The sequence below is a fragment of the Piliocolobus tephrosceles genome, chromosome 17 (assembly GCF_002776525.5).
Source record: "Piliocolobus tephrosceles isolate RC106 chromosome 17, ASM277652v3, whole genome shotgun sequence".
NCBI classification, from domain to species: domain Eukaryota; kingdom Metazoa; phylum Chordata; class Mammalia; order Primates; family Cercopithecidae; genus Piliocolobus; species Piliocolobus tephrosceles.
This window is the reverse complement of record NC_045450.1, coordinates 42,438,813-42,458,351: the sequence shown is the minus strand read 5'-3', so window position 1 is coordinate 42,458,351 and position 19,539 is coordinate 42,438,813. Positions and strand designations below refer to the sequence as shown.

Genomic DNA, 19,539 nt, shown 5'->3' with positions numbered 1-19,539 from the left:
TGCTGAACACAACAGACAAAAATCCCTGCCTTCACAGACCTTTCCTTCGCATATATCACTCATTTAATCCTCGAGACAGCCTCCATGAGGTAGCCTCATTATACAAATAAGGAAACTAAGAGACATAGAGAACTTAAGAGACTCGTCCAAGATTACCCAGCGGGTAAGGGAATGTCTGGATTAGAACCTGGGCAACCTGGCTTAAGAATTCGAATTGTCAGCTGCTATTACTTGCCCATCAGTGGCAGAAGGACCCAGAGGTGAAGACTTGGCAACAGAGGCAGGGTGGCATGGACAGGGGACAGACAGGCCTGGCCAGTGGTCATAGAGCCAGGATCAGGCCTTCTGTGGGCTCCACAGGGTGTGCTGCCAGGGCCGCCCGGCTGGCCTCTGGGCTGAGTTTCCTTGAGGTTGTCTGGATTCCAGGCCCTCTGGCTTTCCCAGCTCAGCAGCTTCGGCCTGGGAGGGCCCGCTTTTCCTTAGCAGACAGCTGATGATCATTGCTGGGCTTGGTGGGAGGTAAAGAGGTAACCAGCAGGTTTTCTCTCTGTGATAGTAAGAGGCCGCCTTGGAAGGAGACAGCTGAGAAAACACAGACCTGGGCTGGCCGGCCCCACCCTCGGTCGAGCAGCTTCTGCCTGTGAAGTATAAATGCAGGTGGTGTCAAGTTGGCAGACAGGCCCAGCTCCCTCTTCCCCTTGAGCAGGCAGGGCTGAGGCCCCCTGCAGCAGGCCTGTGACTTAGTTGCTCTGGCTGATGAAGAGCTTGGGCCTGGGAGGAGTGTCGCACAGCCCCAGCCTGGTCCGTCCTCAGCCCTGGACTGACGTCCATGCTGTCCTGGAACCATCTCAGCGGCCTAGTGGGGAGCCTGCTTTCTCCTCCATCCGGTGTCTTGGGCTCAGGCATGTGCCCACTGCCCCTTTGCGACCACAAGTATGTATCGAGCCCACGGTGGTGCTCAGGACCCTCCCCTGGTGGGCTTAGAGACACGGACGGCCCTTGCTGGCTGGGAGCTGCGGTGAGTGTGTGAAGGGCCCTCAGTCTCCCCTGAGGAAGGCCCTGCCTTCTGGCTCTGCCTGCTCTTGGCTTCCACTGCTCCCAGGCCATCACCTATCCGCTTTCCCCAGGTGCCTCCACTTCTCTCTGACTTCTTGCCTGTTTTCCCTAATTCTGAGAGATTGCCTGCCTTCAAGTGCGGGAGAAAGTGGACATCTTCCCCACAAGCCCGAGACCTACACCCAGTAGAGCTGGCCAACCACCTGCCACGGAGCAGGTCACTGGTGCCTGGACCAGAGTGCTCGTGGTGCCAGTCTGCTGCGTCTCAGCCACATTCCCCCTGCTCTGCTGCCCGCAACAAGCCAGAGATGACCTAGTGTCTGACATCTCTGAATAAAGGGGCCTTTTACAGCCCCTTCCTCAACTCCCTCACCATCCCCCATGCTCCCCGAGCCTGACCCCCCCACATTGCAGCCACCTCCTTCTGGGCACCCCTCTGAGATTCCAGACAGAACCCAGGAACCCCCAGGTTCCCATTGTGACGCAAGGACAGAACAGAACCCTGGGCCGCAGGCAGGTGGCCAGTGGGTATCCCGCCTCCCACCCCCAGCAAACACCGGCAAACCCCACTCTCCTTGCATCGGGGTCTGAGTGCCTGGCAGTGGCGACAGTGGAGACGATCAAGGTCAGCACGCCCAGCCCCATGCTGAGGCAGCAGCCTGTGTGGAGGAGGGAGGTGGGGTGGAAGGAGACTCCAACCTTTTGAAAAGGAAGTCGATTCACTTATGTCAGGGTAGGAAGAGTAGGAATACATATTCTTTGAGACTGAAAAATTACTGGCTGGGCGCAGTGGCTCCCAACGGTAATCCTAGCACTTTGGGAGGCTGAGGCGGGAAGATTGTTTGAGGCTAGGGAATTCAAGGCCAGCTTGGGCAAAATGGCAAGACCCTGTCTATATATTTTAAAAAAAAACAAAATTAGCTGGGCGTGGTGGTATGTGCCTGTAGTCCCAGCTGCTCAGGAGGTTGAGGTGGGAGGATGGCTTGAGTCCAGGAGGTCTAGGCTGCAGGGAGCCTAGATCGCGGCACTGCACTCCAGCCTGGGTGACAGAGTGAGACCCTGTCTCAAAAAAAAAAAAAATTACTGAAAAGCATAAAGATTTTGTCAACTATAATTCCACAACCCAGAGACCCCCACTTTTTAGTACTGTATATTCAATGGTTTTTCAGATGTTTCTTGGACTTAATACGTTGATGAGCCTTTCCCCATGATATTTAAAACTCTTGATAAACATGAATGTAATGACAGAATAGTCCATGTAATGTATATACACATTGTAATTCACCTGCCCACTCCTCTAAGCGTGGCTATTCACGGTATTCTCAATTTTAGGACTAAATTAGCAGAAAGGCTGCCTCATGCAAACTGTCCCCACTCCCACCCGGGGCCAAAGGACTTGAGCCGTCCTCTCTTCGGACACTGAGTGGGCAGAGAAGTGGTGCAAGCTCTGCCTCCCTGCCTGGCTGTGGCCCAGCGTGTTGCTAGGAAGGAATGTGCTTGTCCAGGTGGCAGCAGAGCTGACCTCCTGGGGCCTGGCCCTTGGGTCACCTGCTTGTCCCCCAGGAGGCCTGGCTGGGCCCCCAGCCTTTCACCTGGGTCTTACATCTTGGAATCCCCCGCCCCACTGTGACTAGGCAAAGCCAGCTCCCTGGCCTTTTCCTCAGAGGTGGGGCTGGATCCCTTGGTCCACCCCTAACCACTCAGAGCTGGCCTAACTGCTGTGAGTCAGCCGCTCTCTCCAGCCCTGGGAGACGGGGACCTCCGAGGCCGAACACTACCTTGTTTGATGACACAGACTAGCTTGATGACATCTCAACCATGTAAAGTAGGGCGATTTTACACACACCTCGCAAAATCCAGATGTCTGGCCTGTCTTAACTATGGCTGATGCATGCTGCTGGCTGTGCTAAGAGGGCAGACTCTAAACCTCTTTTTTTTTTTTTTTTTTGAGACAGCCTCGCTCTGTCACCCTGGGGTGCGGTGGTGCTATCATAGCTTACTGCAGCTTCAGACTCCTGGGCTCAGGTGATCCTAACCCTCTGGATTACAGCTGGGATTATTATAAGCGTGCACTGGCACACTCGGCTGAGTTTTGAAACTTTTTGTAGAGATGGGGTCTTGCTATGTTGCTCAGGCTGGCCTAGGCCTTTCTTGAAAGATGAGAATTTTCACGATGCTGAGTGTGCGTTTTCACCTCCTGTGGTCTGAGGGGAGAAAATGGTGGCCGCCTTCTTAGGGGGTTCTTGGGAGTCCAGCCCTGCACAGCCCCTCACCCGCCTTACCTGGCTTTCCCCTGTAGTCAGTGGACGTTGTTGCCTGTCATTTAGTAATGAGAACCCAGCTGGGTAAACCTCCTAAACTACCACATAGGAATCTGGCTCTTAACGTACCTTTCCCGAGGTGAGGGGTGCTCACCACAGGACGTTCTGCAAGAAAAGTCCTAAACATGCCTTGACGGAAGCTGGAGCCAAAGTCTGTGTCTGTGGATTGTTTCCTGAGGAGAGGTTTCTGGGGGTGGGCTGATGTGAGACCAGGGTCTGGGGCCTTGGGAGGGGATGGCTGACTGGAGGACAGCTCCGGGGAAGGTTTGCTTCCCTGGGATCTGCCCTCATGGGACTGGCACCATGATGGCGTCCCCTCTTCTGGGGTCCGGATAAGCCAGGTGACCATGGCTTCCTCATGGGGTGCACACCCTCTTCCCCCTCTAATAGTCTTGGCCGCCACAGCTCTCCTGCAAGGCAGATTGGGAGCAGGGGTGGACACAGGTTCTAAGTGTGCTCTGGCTACTGGAAGACCCGTCTCCACAGGCCGACTTGCCAAGAGACCACCCCAAGTGGAAAATTCTGGGGGCTGGGCCAGGGTGGATCCAGGGCTCGGAGGACCTGGAGTATGTATAATCTAGGGGCCCCTTTAAAGAGAGAGAACGTGACATTACATAGACACAGGCAGGTAGAGGAGAGAGAACATGACATTACATAGACACAGGCAGGGACAGGGCTTCGGGAGGGGCTCGTGGAGTGAGGGGTCCCGAGGGTGGGCTGCTGTTGGGTGGTCCCAGGTGGCTTCGGGATGGCTTTGGTTGCACTTGCTCTCTGGGCTTTCCTGAAGAGTTGGGGCTGGCTCTGTACTGTGGAGAGAGAGGGCGCGGGAGGCTGTCAGTACCAGCCCAGGTTTCGCTCACCTGAAGTCCCAGGTGTGACGGGATGCTTGAACATAGGGGAACCTAAGGCCACAGCCTTAGAAGAAGCCACGGCCACATCAGTCATCCCTGGTGCTGGGCAGAGGCCTGGGTGTGGGCTGGAGCTGAAGACTGAGTCTCACCTTGCTCCTGACTCTGTGCCCATAGGTGGAACACCTGAAGGAGAAGCTTATTAGCCAGGCCCAGGAAGTGAGCCGACTGCGATCTGAGCTGGTGAGGCCGCAAGGCTGTCCTGGGGCAGCACAGGGGGCTGGCCTGGCCCTGTGTAGATGGGCCCTGCCAGGGGCAGGGGTGCAACCCTCTCTCTCCTGAGCCCACACATCCATCCCACCCTGTCTCAGAAACACCGAGAGCCTTATCCCCACGTCCTGGTACCCTCAGAGGCCTTGTGGCTCCAAGGGGTGGGAGATTCCTTCCCGGTTGCTAACATTAAACAGGAGTGTGAACCCTGGTATAAGCATGTCTCTCCTTGTGACTTTCACACTCAGAATAGGGGCAGCAGGGAGAGCAGGCCCTGGGTTGCCACCGATCTCGACTCTGCCCTCCACTGTCTTTCTCTTGGTTTCTCTCTTGAGCTCATTCCCTCCTCTCTTGCCCTTGCCTTTTTCTTTTTCTCCTTCCCTCTGCCTTTCTCCTCACCTCTCCTCTCTCCCCTGCCCTTGTGCCATCTCTGCTGGCCCCTCTTCCTTCCCCTGCCATCTGCCCTCACCACATGTGCCCCCTCGGCCCTGGCTCTCTGCAGGGGGGCACCGACTTGGAGAAGCACCGGGACCTGCTGATGGTGGAGAATGAGCGACTGAGACAGGAGATGCGGCGCTGCGAGGCCGAGCTGCAAGAGCTACGTGCAAAGCCAGCAGGTCCCTGCCCAGGTTGTGAGCACAGCCAGGTGAGCAGAATGGCCGCAGCCCCCATGCTGGTCCTGGAGGGCCACCCCGGCTCCTCAGAGTGAGCCTGTCCCTTGCACTCATCTAGTGCCTCCCACTGGCTGCAGGAGAGTGCCCAGCTCCGTGACAAGCTGTCCCAGCTGCAGCTGGAGATGGCGGAGAGCAAAGGCATGCTGTCAGAACTGAACCTGGAGGTGCAGCAGAAGACTGACCGGCTGGCTGAGGTGGAGCTGCGGCTCAAGGACTGCCTGGCTGAGAAGGCGCAGGAGGAGGAACGACTCAGCCGGCGCCTGCGTGACAGCCACGAGACTATTGCCAGCCTGCGGGCCCAGTCCCCACCTGTCAAGGTGAGCCCTGGCTCACCTGATCTGTACCTCAGTCCAAGGTCCCTGGTGCCTGGGGCAGGGCCAGCCCATAAGAGGGGCTTGACCTGGTGAATAGGTAGGTGCATGTGGGTGGAGGAATCATTTCAATTCTGTGCTTGATCCTGCCCCTTTCCCTTCCTGTATCCAGGGCCAGGCACCGAGTAGGTATCCAACAACTGAGGTGCCAGGCATAGATGCAGCGCAGCCTCTGGATTCTGCCCCCATCTTTGCCTTTCTTGTTTGTACCCAGGATGGGGCCCCAGGCAGGCTCATAGTGGCCTCTTGTTAAGAAGAGAAGGTTCCAGGAGACCCCCCCAGCTTTCTGGAAAGCCAGGATCTCAAGGCTTCTCTAGTTTTTTCCGGGTTTCTGAGTGGGATGTTCCTGAGAGTTCCTTCCCCTGGCCGGCTGCGTCAGGGTCTGGGGTGAGGTCTGGTGCCTGCTGGTTCCACGCGCCATTCCTCCCTCGCCCTGCAGTATGTCATCAAGACAGTGGAGGTGGAGTCATCTAAGACCAAGCAGGCCCTCAGCGAGTCCCAGGCCCGGAACCAGCACCTGCAGGAGCAGGTGGCTATGCAGAGGCAGGTGCTAAAGGAGATGGAACAGCAGCTGCAGAGCTCACACCAGCTGACCGCTCGGCTCCGGGCGCAGGTACACAGGCTGTGTGGGGGCACACGCCCAGCCAGGAAGCCAGAGGCAGGCCCTTGGGCCAATGCATCAGTTAAGCATTCGGACACCCCACAGACATGGGGTCCAGTCCCTCCTCTCCCTGATGGCCATGGGACCCGGGGCGAGTTTTGTCCGGTGTCCGTTTCCTCATCTATTATAACACGATCTGGTCCCAGAACCCACCTCACAGTGGGGACTCAGGAACGTGATCCCAAGAAGCTTTTTGCCCAGGGCCCAGCACACAGGCTTGCTCAGTAAGCTCTACAGTGGCACTGGTCACTGTCATCACAGAGGCCCTCTCCTACCTTCCTGAGGGCACGTGACTTGGGCACCTGATGTGTGCTCACTACTGGGTTGGTGTTGGGGCCAATGCACAGAGCTCACAGCCCTTTACGGGGAGAGAGACAAGGCCATTCTACCCCTCCGTGTGTGCACACGTGTGTGCATGTGTGTTCATGTGCATGGGAGGTGACCAGTGGGGCTTCTTTCTTGGTATGGCACCTGCCCCTCTCCCTCCCACACCTCGAGGTACTGAGCCTTTCCCTGGTCTGGCTGCCAGATTGCCATGTACGAGTCAGAGCTGGAGCGGGCCCATGGGCAGATGCTGGAGGAGATGCAGTCCCTGGAAGAGGACAAGAACCGGGCCATTGAGGAGGCCTTTGCCAGAGCCCAGGTGGAGATGAAGGCTGTGCATGAGAATCTAGCAGGTGAGCTGACTGGGGCCCTGTCTGCCCCACACCGCAGCCCCTCATCCCCTCCCGCCTCACAGCCCGAGTGTCCCCATAGGCGTCCGGACCAACCTGCTGACCCTGCAGCCAGCACTGCGGACCCTCACCAACGACTACAATGGGCTCAAGCGGCAGGTGCGCGGCTTCCCGCTGCTGCTGCAGGAGGCCCTCAGGAGTGTCAAGGCCGAGGTGAGCGAGGGCAGTGGGTGGGAGGGTCCAGGCTGAAGGAGTGCACTGGGAGAGGCACGACATCCACCCAGGGCTTCCCTACAAAGCTCAGACAAAGCCCCTCAGACAGCAGCCCCTGCCCCACCCACCATGACACTTACTGCTGCCCTTATAGGCCCTGTTTGAAACTCGACTGCTCAGGGCAAGCATTCGGCTATTTGTCTTACTATGATTCTTTAAACCAAACATGTTACAGATAACTTCATGTTTCAAACATGCAGGCCGGGCGCGTTGGCTCACACCTATAATTCCAACACTTTGGGAGGACAAGGCGGGCGGATCACAAGGTCAGGAGTCTGAGACCAGTCTGGCCAACATGGCGAAACTTCATCTCTACTAAAATTACAAAAATTAGCTGGGCATGGTGGCAGGTACCTGTTAATTCCAGTTACTCAGGAGGCTGAGGCAGGAGAATCACTTGAACCCGGGAGGTGGAGGTTGCAGTGAACCAAGGTTGTGCCACTGCACTCCAGCCTGGGTGACAGCGAAACTCTGTCTCAAAAACAAAAAAACATGCTACGTACATATTTAAAAAAAAAAATAATTTATTAGAGACAGGGTTCATTATGTTGCCCAGGCTGGTCTTGAACTCCTAGCTTCAAGCAGTCCTCCTGCCTTGGCCTCCCACAGTGCTGAGATTACTGGTGTGAGCCACCATGACTGGCCGATACAGTCTTATCTCTGTTAGGTTTAACTTAATTCTTTCAAGCTGTACTTGTACATATGAGAATAGCCAGCGCCTCTTAAGTGCCTCCTACATATCGAGCTGTTTATAGCCGTTAGCTCCTTGAATTTGTATGATAGCTTTGCAGAGACTAATATATTTTGGGAACAGAATATAGTTCTTCTCCTTTAAAAGAGTAGGTCAGTAATACGTGGACATGGTGAAAAGTCAAACTCCACAGCGGGGCATCAGGTGAATAGGAAAGGCCTCTCTGCCACCCAGTGTGGCCTCTCAGCACTTCCCCCTGACCATTCTGAGCATGCTTAAGCCAATTGATATGTGTGTGTGTGAATATATGCTAGGCCCTTCCCCCACCCACAGGTTCTGCACTCCCAGATTCAAACAACCACAGATCAAAAATATTTGAAAAAATTAAAAATAACACCGCATGTTCTCACTCATAGGTGGGAACTGAACAATGAGCTCACTTGGACTCGGGAAGGGGAACATCACACAATGGGGCCTATCATGGGGAGGGGCGGGGAGGGATTGCATTGGGGAGTTATACCTGATATAAATGATGAATTGATGGGTGCTGACGAGTTGATGGGTGCAGCACACCAACATGGCACATGTATACATATGTAACAAACCTGCACGTTATGCACATGTACCCTAGAACTTAAAGTATAATAAAAAAAAATTAAAAATAACAGCACATTTAAAAATAATAGAAATAAAAATAACATATAACAACTGTTTACACAGCATTTTTTTTTTTTTTTGAAACAGTGTTTCACTCTTGTTGCCCAGGCTGGAGTGCAATGATGGGATCTAAGCTTACTGCAACCTCCACTTCCCGGGTTCAAGTGACTCTCCTGCCTCAGCCTCCTCAGTAGCTGGGATTACAGGCACACGCCACCATGCCCGGCTAGGTTTTTTTGTTGTTGTTGATTTGTATTTTTAATAGAGGCGGGACTTCACCATGTTGGCCAGGCTGGTTTTGAACTCCTGACCTCAGGTGATCTGCTCACCTTGACCTCCCAAAGTGCTGGGATTACAGGCATGAGCCACCGCGCCCTGCCCCTACCTGGCATTTTCATTGTATTAGGTATTGTAAGTAACCTGGATATGATTTAAAGTGCATGGGCGGGGCTGGGCAAAGTGGCTCACGCCTGTAATCATAACACTTCGGGAGGCTGAGGCAGGAGGAGCACTTGAGCCCAGGAGTTCAAGACAAGTCTGGGCAACATAGTGGGACCCCATCTCTACAAAAATAAAAAAAACTAGCTGAGTGCAGTGTCCTGCACCTGTAGTCCCAGCTACTCGGGAGGCTGAGGTGGGAGGATTGCTTGGGCCTGGGAGGTCGAGGCTGCAGTGAGCCAAGATAACACCATTCATGATGAGTTTCCACCACATCCACGGAGCTGTGATTGCACTCCAGCCTGGGCAACAGAGCAAGACCCTGTCTCAGAAAAGTATATGGGAGGATGTGTGTAGGTTACAGGCAAACACTATATCATTTTATATCTGGGGCTTGAGCATCTGTGGAGTTTTATATCCTCCATGGTTACCAAGGGATGACTGTATACACTGTGTACACTTTCCTTCTACCCCAGAAAGGGGACGTGTGATTCTGTATACAGCAGGATACTGTATGTGTGATTTTGCATCTTCTTTCCCCCTGTGAAATGTAACTGGGAGATCTTTATAGATTCAGGAGTTAGATGGTATTATCCCTGTTTTCCAGATGAGAAAATTGAGGCTTAAAGACATTGAGTCAGCAGTCTCAGGTCCCCAGCTACTCAGGGGCAGAGCTGGAATTTGAGTCTGGTTGAATCACATAGTCAAGCACTAGTACTATGGTGTGGAGGCTGAGTCCTGGCTCTATGCTTATTAGCAGAGCAGCCTCGAGCTGTCAGCTTAGCGTCTCTGGGGCTCAGTTTCATCATCTATAAAATGGAGATGGCAGCAGTACCTACCCAGAGGGGTGATTGGGATAGTCTGACATGTGATAGTGTGTGTCAGGTACTCAGCCAGGGGCAGGAGGCAGTGAGCACCCCTCAGGGGTGGGCAGTTGGGCCAGCAAGGCTGATGGAGCTGACCCCCTGACAGTGGTGTGTACCCCCCACCAGATAGGCCAGGCCATCGAGGAGGTCAACAGCAACAACCAGGAGCTGCTGCGCAAGTACCGCCGTGAGCTGCAGCTGCGCAAGAAGTGCCACAACGAGCTCGTGCGACTGAAAGGTGACTGCAGGAGGGCTGGGGGTGGACACCAGCCTCGGGGTCCTCGACCTGGCTTGGCAGTCATGCTTGGAGCTCACCCCACCATTGAGGTGCTATTCTAATCCTATCTCTGTAGATAAGGAAACAGAGGCATAGAGAAGGCAGGGAACTTGCTCAAAGCCACATGGATATTAAATGATCCCCCTTGGATTTGAACTTGAGTCTGTCCAGCTCAGGTGACTGCCCAGGCCCTGGATGGCCAAGGGGTGTGGTACTGCAGCACTGGGTTGTTGGCAGCTGGAAAGCTAACTTGTTCTGACCTGGGGCCTGGTCAAGCTTGAGACTCCACCATGCACTGCATGGAGCTCTGGAGTGCCTCCTCTGTGCCAGGTGCCGTTCCAGCCTGAGGCTGTGGTCATGGCCCCACAGACTGCCTCCCGGTGCTCACTTTAGTATGAGAATGGACAATGATGATTGTCAGGGAACGCCAACCCTGCTGCCTTCCAGGGCTGAGACAGGCTCTCCTGGGTATGGGACAGGCAAATGTGTTGAGGGGCTTCTCAGAGAAGGCAAAGTTAGAGCTGAGACCTGGATGGTGAGCTGGAACAGATGGGTGAGAAGGGAGGGCCATGCTGGAAGTGGGGGATGTTTCCTCTTCAATACAAGAGCACGGGGATCCCAACGAAGGCTGGAAGTAGATGGTGGCATGACCAGCTCATGCTGCCAGATACCCCTGTGGCTGCCCCACTATCTGGGCCCTCAGATACACCATCAGTCATCACCTGCTGCCGGGCCTATATGCCCATCTGATTCCTAAGCCCTGTCCTGGCATTCAGGACAAGGCTCTTTGCTCACTGGGGCCCAAGCCCCTCATTGTCTAGATGAAGAAACTGAAGTCCAGGGAGGAAAAGAGAGTATCCGTTCTGGTCTCTCACCCTGACTGGGTGCAGTGCCTGAGCCCCACAACTGACCTTTCCTCCCCATCCCCAAGGCAGAGCTCCACCCCAGTCAGCTGGTCTGTTCAAGAAGAAATGTACTCTAAGTGAATTCATACTATAGTGTGAATGATGGATAACAGCTTTGTGGGCCCCCTTCCCCTAGGGGGCTGTGCTTAAAATCAGGGGACTCCTAGGCCACCTGGTCTGCCTGGGACACCAGTGGACCAGAGTGGAGACTGGTCTTAACATGGCCTGGGCCCATTTCTCCATCCCCAACCAACCCAGGGAACATCCGAGTGATTGCTCGTGTCCGGCCAGTCACCAAAGAGGATGGGGAAGGACCTGAGGCCACCAATGCTGTGACTTTCGATGCCGACGACGACTCCATCATCCACCTGCTGCACAAGGGAAAGCCTGTGTCCTTCGAGCTGGACAAGGTGTTCTCCCCACAGGCCTCGCAGCAGGACGTGAGTGTGGCCCCATGCGGGAAAGGGAAAGCAATGGAGAGAGGGAAAGACGGACTCACAGGGAGGGAGAGGGGCTGGGCAGGAAGAAGCATAAGAGTGGGGGGTACAGGAATCAGAAGTGGGGAGCCAGGGTCCTGCGCCTTCCTCTGGAGGACAGAAGAGGGTGGGAAGTTAAGACTGAAGGCCTTGGAAGCCTCCTTCGGAAGGAGATCCAGAAACAGCCCATCCCTCCCATGGCTGTGGTTCCTGCCATCCCCAAGGCCTCTTCTACTGTGTGGCCCCGCCCGCCCTTAAGGCCCTTCCCACTATCATAACCCATTCTATTCTGTCAGCTGTGGCTCCTCCCACCATGTGGCCCCTCCTATATCCAAGTCCCTTCCACCACATGGCCCCACCCACAGCCCCTCCCACCACCATGGCTTTGGTTCCTCCCATCCACGTGGCTCCTTCTACTGCCTGGCCCTGCCCACTCTCAAGGCCCCTCCTTCCATCACAGCCCATCCCACCCTCATGCTGTGGCTCCTCCCATCTGCATGGCCCCACCCACCCTCAGGCCCCTCCTACCCTCCCACCATGTGGCCTCACCCACCTTCAGGCCCCTCCCACTATCATAGCCCCTCCAACCCTCATGGCTGTGACTGCCCACCCACATGGCCCCATCCATCTTCATGACCCTGCCCATCTTCTCCATCTGGGAGTACCCTCCTGTATCAGTCCCCTGGGCCTTCCTAGGAATCCCCCGACCCCCTGAGGCTGTATGAGAACCATGTGTTCTCAGTGTCCACTCTTCCCTTATCTCTGCCCAGACCAACCTGCCAGCCCTACCAAGGCCTGTGCCCTCCTGTTCTCATGTCTGGTTCTGTCTTTGCCCCCATCCGCTGACGGCTGGCAGGCAGGCCCAGGCCAGAGAGGCCCCAGGCATGTGCTGACCTCTGCCTTCCTTGTGCTGAGCGCTCTTTGAGAAAGAGCAGGAGGAGCTGGGGGAAGGGCAGCAGGCACCGGCCTGTCTTCCCTGCAGTCTTTGGGCGGCCCAGTTGCCCACTGATGTCTAATGTATGACTCACGAATCACGAACCATTGTGAGCTGAGTGACTGCAGTAACACATGCTGTGGTGTTGCTGAAGGACAGCATGGTTGGGGAGGTGGCTGGAGTTGTAGCTGGTGGTCCCAGTAGCCCTGGAAGCCCCCCACCAGCCTCCCTCCCACCACCTTCCCAGGTGTTCCAGGAGGTGCAGGCCCTGATCACCTCTTGCATCGATGGCTTCAATGTCTGCATCTTTGCGTACGGCCAGACGGGTGCTGGCAAGACGTACACGATGGAGGTGGGTGCTGCCCCACGGGGTGGGGGTTCACAGTGAAGTATGAAGGGAATGCGCACTCCTTCATTGGTCTTGGCGTTTTGTGCAGTGTGTGTTTTGCCTCATTTGGTCCTCACAACCCAGGAGCAGAGGCTGTAGTTATCTGTGTTAGCCCCAAGGCACCAGGCCTTAAGAGGGGGCCCCCTTGCCCAACGGTACCACAATGGGCCCAGCAGGACTGGGGAAGAGGCAAGGGGGGGTCTGTCATCACAGGGATCTTGGCCTGGGGACAGAGTCCAGGGCAGGCCACCCACCTCTCTCAGGACCGGGGTTGCATTTCACCTTGAGTATGCACTGCACACTCCTGCTTTACGGCTGCCTTGGCCGGGCCTGGGGGATCTGGGATGAGTGGTGGGTCTCAGTCCTCGAGGAGATCCCAGGGCAAAACTGGCATGCGAAGGCTGTGGTGGAGAGCCCAGCTCTTGCTGGTGGCCCCTGGGGCCAGGCCAAGGCTTCCTCTCCCTGCTCGTCACTGGCGCCCTCCCAGGTGTGGTGGAGCAGGTGGCTGGCTAGGGAGGGGGGGCGTTGAGATGAGGAAGGACCTTGACTGTGGGCAGAGGGCAGTGGAAAGCTAGCCCTGACTCTTGAGGGGTGCTGTGGGATTCCCCAGGTCAGAAGGAGGCCAGGTGGTACGGCATCTGGGCAGGGAAAAGGGCTGGCCAGGCCTGCTGGGCAGGGAGCCTATCATGGCGGCCCTCTATTTCCCACCTGGACTCTGCTGTTCCCTCAATTCTGGAACTAGTGAGACTAGTTAGTGGGGGCAGGCCAGGCCAGGTGGGAGGAGGAAGGGGGTGTGTGCAGCATCCCCTGGGCTCCCCGCTCTGCTTTGGGATTGCTTAGAGTTGAGTTGACCACCAGAAACATCAGCGTTCGTCCTCAAGCGTATCTGCTGATGCCTGAGGCATGTCGGGCATCGTGCCAGGTATGGCTTTGACCCAAACAGTCCCTGCCTCCACCGGGGGCCCTCCCAACAGGGCCAACCTGGCTGTGGGGAGACAACACGGTCCACATAAATCAGCAAGTGTCCTGTCAGGCCAGGGAGAAAAATAAAGCGAGGGATGTGGAACTGACTAGGGGGAGGGCCAGGGCGTTTGGGGGGTACTGGGCGAAGGAGCAGCCTCCCTGAGGGAGATGACAGAGCCGACCAAGGGGAGGTCAGAGGAGCACCCGGGGCAGAGGGAGCTGCAGGGCCAAGGCCAAGAGGCCAGAGCATGCCAGGGGCACCTGAGGCCTGGCCAGGAGGCCCCTGTGGCAGGAATAGAGAGAGGGTGAGAGATACTGTCAGAAGAGGGGCGAGGGCCGGGCTCCCAGGGCCTCGAGGGCCCAGGTAGGGACTCCAGGTTTCCTTCTAGAAAGGCCAGCCCAACCCTCCTGCCCCAGGACACTGGTCCACTCCTCCCTGTGCCTCCTCTCCACCACCCACAGAGCCCAGGCCTCAGCCTCCCTGAGATTGAGCCCCTTTCTGGGCAGTGGTGGGGTCATTCATTTCCAGTGCCCCTCCCAGGTGGCCCCGCAGGGCCAGGCATGCATCTGGCCATCAGCTGTCCTATGTGGGGTCTGAGGCCAGGCCCCTCACCCCAGTGATGGACAGTAAGTCTCAGGGTAGTCCTGGCAGGCGATGCCATTTTAATGGTGAGGAAATAGAGGTGTAGTTGCCTAGTTGCCTGCAGCTGGTAGAGGGCATTTTGGGGGGACAGTGGCAGGTAGGTAGGAGGTTTGGGCAAGGAGGCTTGCCTGGGAGGAGTAGCCAAGGGGCTTGGGGGACAGACGCCACACGAGCATCTTTGGGGACAGGCCTGGCTCACTGGGGCCTTTCCTTCTGCCCCCAGGGGACCCCCGAGAACCCAGGTATCAACCAGCGGGCCCTGCAGCTGCTCTTCTCTGAGGTGCAGGAGAAGGCGTCTGACTGGGAGTACACCATCACCGTCAGCGCCGCGGAGATCTACAACGAGGTCCTCAGGTGGGAGCCCCAGGGTGTGCGGAGCAGGCCTCAGGGGCAGCTTTGGGGTCCTCCGGGGTGGTGCTGGAACGAGGTCCTCAGGTGGGAGCCCCAGCATGTGGGGAGCGGGCCTCAGGGGCAGTTTTGGGGTCCTCTGGGGTGGTGCTGGAGCCATGGGGGATAGGAAGTGGGGTCTTCCTGAAGGGAGTGCAGGGAACAGATGAGGCCATCAAGGGACCTGGCTGCAAGTCCTGACTCAGCCCATCGGTTTGGGTGGTCCTAGGGGGAGGAGGGGCTCTCTCTCAGCCTGCCCCAGCCCAGACCCAGGCAATCTTTGCCCCTAGCTGTGGGCTGCACCAGGTGGCCATGGGTGAGAGTGGGCAGCTGGGGGCCCTGCCCACAGGGCTCATTGCATTGTGGAGTGAGATCTCTGCGTCAGCCGAATGCGGTGGAGGAGCTGGAGGAGGAGAGAGGCGCTCAGCTGATGGCGGAAGAAGGCTTCCTGGGTTGGGGGAACATTCCTGGCTGGGGGGCTGGGTGCAGTGCAAACAGCAGCCAGAAATGGGAGGAGGGAGTGACTGTCTCACCTACCCCTCCAGGGACCTGCTAGGGAAAGAGCCTCAGGAAAAACTGGAGATCCGGCTATGCCCAGATGGCAGTGGGCAGCTGTATGTACCAGGGCTGACTGAGTTCCAAGTGCAGAGCGTGGACGACATCAACAAGGTGTGGAGGAGGGAGCCCCTGACCACAGCCACGCTGCTCTAGAGGACAGAACTGGGTTTGAATGTAGGCTCTGGTGTGTCCTAAGCACGCACCCTTGGGCAAGTCCCCACGCCTCTCTGAGCCTCAGTTCCCTCATCTAAACTGCAGAGGGTGGTGCCACTCCTCACGGGTGCTTGGGGCCAGGTGACTCTGCGGACCCCATTCTCAACACTGTGCCTCTGCCCTCCCGCTCCCAATCCCCCAGGTGTTTGAGTTTGGCCACACCAACCGCACGACGGAGTTCACCAACCTCAACGAGCACAGCTCCCGCTCGCACGCGCTGCTCATCGTGACGGTGCGAGGCATGGACTGCAGCACGGGCCTCCGCACCACGGGTGAGAGTGGCGGGCAGCCTGGCCTGAGGATCCCCACAACCACAAGGGGCACGGCAGGCCTGATCTGCTGGGTGCCCTCCCTGCAGGGAAGCTGAACCTGGTGGACTTGGCTGGCTCCGAGCGCGTGGGCAAGTCGGGGGCTGAGGGCAGCCGCCTGCGGGAGGCACAGCACATCAACAAGTCGCTGTCAGCTCTGGGGGACGTCATTGCTGCCCTGCGCTCCCGCCAGGGCCACGTGCCCTTCCGCAACTCCAAGCTCACCTACCTGCTGCAGGATTCACTTAGTGGTGACAGCAAGACCCTCATGGTGGTACAGGTGAGTGCCTTGGGTTAGGGCGGGCCAGTCCCTAGAGTGTAGGGGCTGCGCTAGCAGCGAGACCCAGTGACCCCAGGCTGTGCAAAGGGACCCTTGTCTCAGCAGCTCCATAGTCAGCAACAGCCCCCAGCCCCAGACCTGGCCACACACACCCTGCGTAACTCCCAGTCCCTCCTCTCCACCTTTGACCACGCTACCATCTCAGTCCTCTCCAGGAAGCCTTCTGACATCCCCAGTTGTGAGCTCCCTCTGATGACCCTGCTGTCCCTCCAGCTGGCCTGGTTGGGCAGTGAGCTCTTGTGTCCCCTAGGTGTCCCCTGTGGAGAAGAACACTAGCGAGACGCTCTATTCCCTCAAGTTTGCTGAACGGGTGCGCTCTGTGGAGCTGGGGCCTGGGCTACGCAGGGCAGAGCTTGGGTCCTGGTCGAGCCAGGAGCATCTAGAGGTACGGGGACTGTCACAGGCCTGGCTCAGGTGGCCCTGGGTCAGAGACTTTGGATCATGGCGGGAGCAGCGGGAACTGGGCGGGGACGTCCTGAAGCAGAGGGGGCGGGGAAGCTGCCGGAAGTGGGTGGAGCTACAGCTGGAACCCACAGCCAGGAGCCTCTTCAGTACAGGTAATTCTTCTTGGCCTCAGAGGTTCCTGTGGGGTGACCAGCTGGCCGTGGGGGTGGCACACAGTGGGTACTAGTTGTACCTAGCACACAGTGGTAACTAGTTGACTTCTTTACATGTGTTATCTCGTTTAATTCTTGCCATAACTGTGAGGCTGGGGCACGAGCATCATGCCCGTTTTGCAGATGAGGAAACTGGGTGTTAGGAGGTTAGGAGGCAGGGCAGGGGAGTAGAGAAAAGCACAGCAGGGTGGGGGGCCAGGGCAGCCGTGGCCCACGCCCACCCGCCCTTCCCTGCTGACAGTGGGAGCCGGCTTGTCAGACGCCACAGCCCTCAGCACGGGCCCACTCAGCCCCCAGCTCTGGGACCAGTAGCCGCCCTGGATCCATCCGGAGGAAGCTGCAGCCCTCGGGTGAGCCTGGAGTGAAAGTGTGGGTGGGGGAGTCTCCCCAGGATAATAGTCACCAGGCTGCCCTTACCTGGATTGGCTTTCTATTTTCTTTCCTTTTTAAAAAGTTCTTACTTCTCCAGAACCTGTTTTACAACCTCCCCTGCCCCCAGGCAGTCGTCAGGGCAGACAGTGCTGTGTTCAGTCTGCAGGTGGGAAATGGAAGGTCTGTGGGGAGGGGGCAGTGTAAGGAGACCCCAGCCTCCCAGCTTGGGGTGCTGACTCTACCCTGGGACCCTGCTCTCTGAGGGTGGGCTGGCTGGGCCTGTGCAGTAAGCCCCCTCCAGAGCAGTCCCTGCATCCCCCTCCCTGCGCCTCAGCTGCCCTGGGGATAAGAAAGGGCAGGGCTTGCCTACGTCCTAGGTGAGGAGTGAACCCCACCACAGGACTGGGATCCAGGGCTCCAGCCCCTGTTTAGCCCAGATCATGGGAAGGCCTGGCCTGTCCTTGAATCCAAAGGGGTAGCAGCAGCAGGGTCCTGTGGGGTACTGGCCTGAGGCAGGCCCACCAGTGAGACGCGTGTCGCTTTGATTTCAGCCTGACGGCTGGGGCTGCAGCCTCTAGGTGAGTGTGGGGCCAGTGGCCCACGGCTACCCACCTGCCCGCCCCCGTGGGTTGCAGGGCTGCGCTGGGACGTTCTGCTGCTCAGGGCTGGGTCTAGCCTCCGCTGGTGCTTGTCTGTGTGCTTCTGCTGGGTTCCCTCCTGCTCTTGGTGGCACCTGTTGTGGGCTGCCGGTGGGCGAGCAGACAAGAGGCTGATGATCCTGGTGCCCTTGCAGGGAAGTCGCGGCCACTGCCTGTGTGACGGATGTGACCCTGCTGGGCCTGGAGCTGGGCCCCGAGGCCTCACTGGCCTGTTCCTGCTGCAGTGCCAGGACCCCCGGAGGTGGAGGCAAGAGTGAAGGCTCCTCTTCTGCTCCATCTCCCCTCAGAGATGAGAAACATGTTCAGAAGGAAACGGTGTCTCTCGGCTGTGGCTCTGGGTGCAAATTGCATGGGCGGAAAAGCGGGGGTGGCTGCTCTTCCTGGTGGGCCTGGGCTGTCAGTGAGCTGGGCCCCGTGAGGAGGGCAGGAGTGTGGAGGAGGGCAGGCCTCTCACCCAGGCTGCCCCAGCTCTCCTCAGCTTGCAGGACTGGCCAGCCCCCTCCTTAGTGGATGGGCAAGGAGCCTCCTGGCAGGCCCAAGAACCATGCGGACTAGGGTGGGTTGGTGGCACCAAGGGCAGCCCTCCCCGCCCCTCTCCTTCAAGGAGGGTTCCCGCAGCTGGGGTGTGTACAGAGGCGCACGGCCTCCTGCCATGGGGCTGTGCCGTATTTATGGCTGACAGAGGCAGCCAGTGGGTGGGGGATTCTGCTGCTCCCTCACCTGCCTGGCTCACTGGTCTCTTGAATTTTCTTCCCTCTGAAATCCTATTTAAGAACTTTTGGAAGCTTAGCCATTTTTACTTATTAAAATAAAAGCCTTTTTACAAAGTATGGTCTGAAAAAGTTGGTCTGTGAGCCCCTCTTGGTCTGCTAAGGGGGATGGGGCACTGGCAGGTCCCGTGGACTCCCGTGCTGGCTGGTCACCCCACAGCCCTTCAGGATCTGTCCTCTAGGTCAATTAGGGACACGCATCCTTAACAACTGGGGGGAGCCCGTGCTGTCCCACCCTGGGTCACTTTCTCTGTTGTTTGTGGTCACAGTCACCTCATGCAGTGCCTACCGTGTGCCCACAATCACTGACCGACCTCCCAACAGGGGCATCCCTCCATGTTACTGATGGGAAGGAAACTAAGGCTGGAGAGAGCTTCAAAGGCTCATTAAAGCCTTGCCTGAAACATGTTGGGCACTGCCCACCCTGTGCCCACCCTTTGGCCTTTTCCGTCTTCAGTGAGCTGGCCAGAGGTCCGTGCCACCTTCCTCCAGTGCCGAGGACCCTGACCACCCCGGGGCAGGGCTGTACCTGGTCCCTGCCTTGGGAGCAGAAGGGGGCTCACCTGTCGCAGTGACCACAGAGCGGCGGACCCTTTCCCGCCAGCCAGTGCTGGGGGCTCCAGCAGGGAATGACAGCTGATCAGAGCCCTGCTCAGAAGAAGGGGCAGGTGCCTTCCAGTCCTGCCCCTGGTGGCATCCTGGGGGTGTCTATAAGACAGCTTGTGTGTGGCTGAGGTGGGGAGGACCGGCTGGTGGGGCCCACCCCTACCTAACCTCAACACCCACTGGTGGAAGGGTGGTTGCCGCCTCCCTTTCCTACCCAGCCTGAACTGGCTGAACTGGTGCTGTCCCACAGGCCTGACTCTCTGCTGCCCCCTGCTGGCCACATGGCCCGGAGCCCCAGCCCAGGGCTTGGAGGGGGTGTGGCC

General features: G+C 57.6%; 1 protein-coding gene and 1 long non-coding RNA gene across 11 annotated transcripts in view; one reads left to right on the top strand and one right to left on the bottom strand.

Annotated features, from left to right (window-relative positions):
* The window catches only part of KIFC3 (kinesin family member C3), a 44,626-nt gene extending 25,961 nt beyond the window's left edge, over window positions 1-18,665 (top strand). For 4 of the 9 annotated variants that reach the window (XM_023210050.2, XM_023210048.2, XM_023210051.2 and 1 more), the window contains 17 exons: window positions 4,403-4,468; window positions 4,998-5,141; window positions 5,247-5,486; window positions 5,980-6,153; window positions 6,731-6,878; window positions 6,958-7,088; window positions 9,927-10,038; window positions 11,241-11,422; window positions 12,640-12,744; window positions 14,610-14,740; window positions 15,319-15,442; window positions 15,687-15,816; window positions 15,903-16,132; window positions 16,443-16,577; window positions 17,051-17,159; window positions 17,733-17,759; window positions 17,975-18,665. In XM_023210050.2, the coding sequence (XP_023065818.1) occupies window positions 4,403-4,468; window positions 4,998-5,141; window positions 5,247-5,486; window positions 5,980-6,153; window positions 6,731-6,878; window positions 6,958-7,088; window positions 9,927-10,038; window positions 11,241-11,422; window positions 12,640-12,744; window positions 14,610-14,740; window positions 15,319-15,442; window positions 15,687-15,816; window positions 15,903-16,132; window positions 16,443-16,577; window positions 17,051-17,159; window positions 17,733-17,737 (2,166 nt within the window). In that variant the 3' untranslated portion in view covers window positions 17,738-17,759; window positions 17,975-18,665. Of the gene's footprint in view, window positions 1-1,553; window positions 1,682-4,402; window positions 4,469-4,997; window positions 5,142-5,246; window positions 5,487-5,979; window positions 6,154-6,730; window positions 6,879-6,957; window positions 7,089-9,926; window positions 10,039-11,240; window positions 11,423-12,639; window positions 12,745-14,609; window positions 14,741-15,318; window positions 15,443-15,686; window positions 15,817-15,902; window positions 16,133-16,442; window positions 16,578-17,050; window positions 17,519-17,732; window positions 17,760-17,974 lie in introns of those variants that run through there. The other 5 variants (XM_031934449.1, XM_031934448.1, XM_031934451.1 and 2 more) reach the window with 2 other exon arrangements.
* LOC111541294 lies at window positions 14,410-17,770 on the bottom strand. Of its 2 annotated transcripts, none has more exons than XR_004228562.1 (4): window positions 16,330-17,770; window positions 15,732-16,209; window positions 15,307-15,480; window positions 14,410-15,176 (listed from the first exon to the last, which is right to left on the bottom strand). It is a non-coding gene; the product is annotated as an uncharacterized LOC111541294 (long non-coding RNA). The 2 variants fall into 2 exon arrangements; XR_002731244.2 differs by lacking the exon at window positions 16,330-17,770 and having other exon boundaries at window positions 15,732-15,970; window positions 16,082-16,308.
* Window positions 18,666-19,539: the final 874 nt, after the last annotated feature.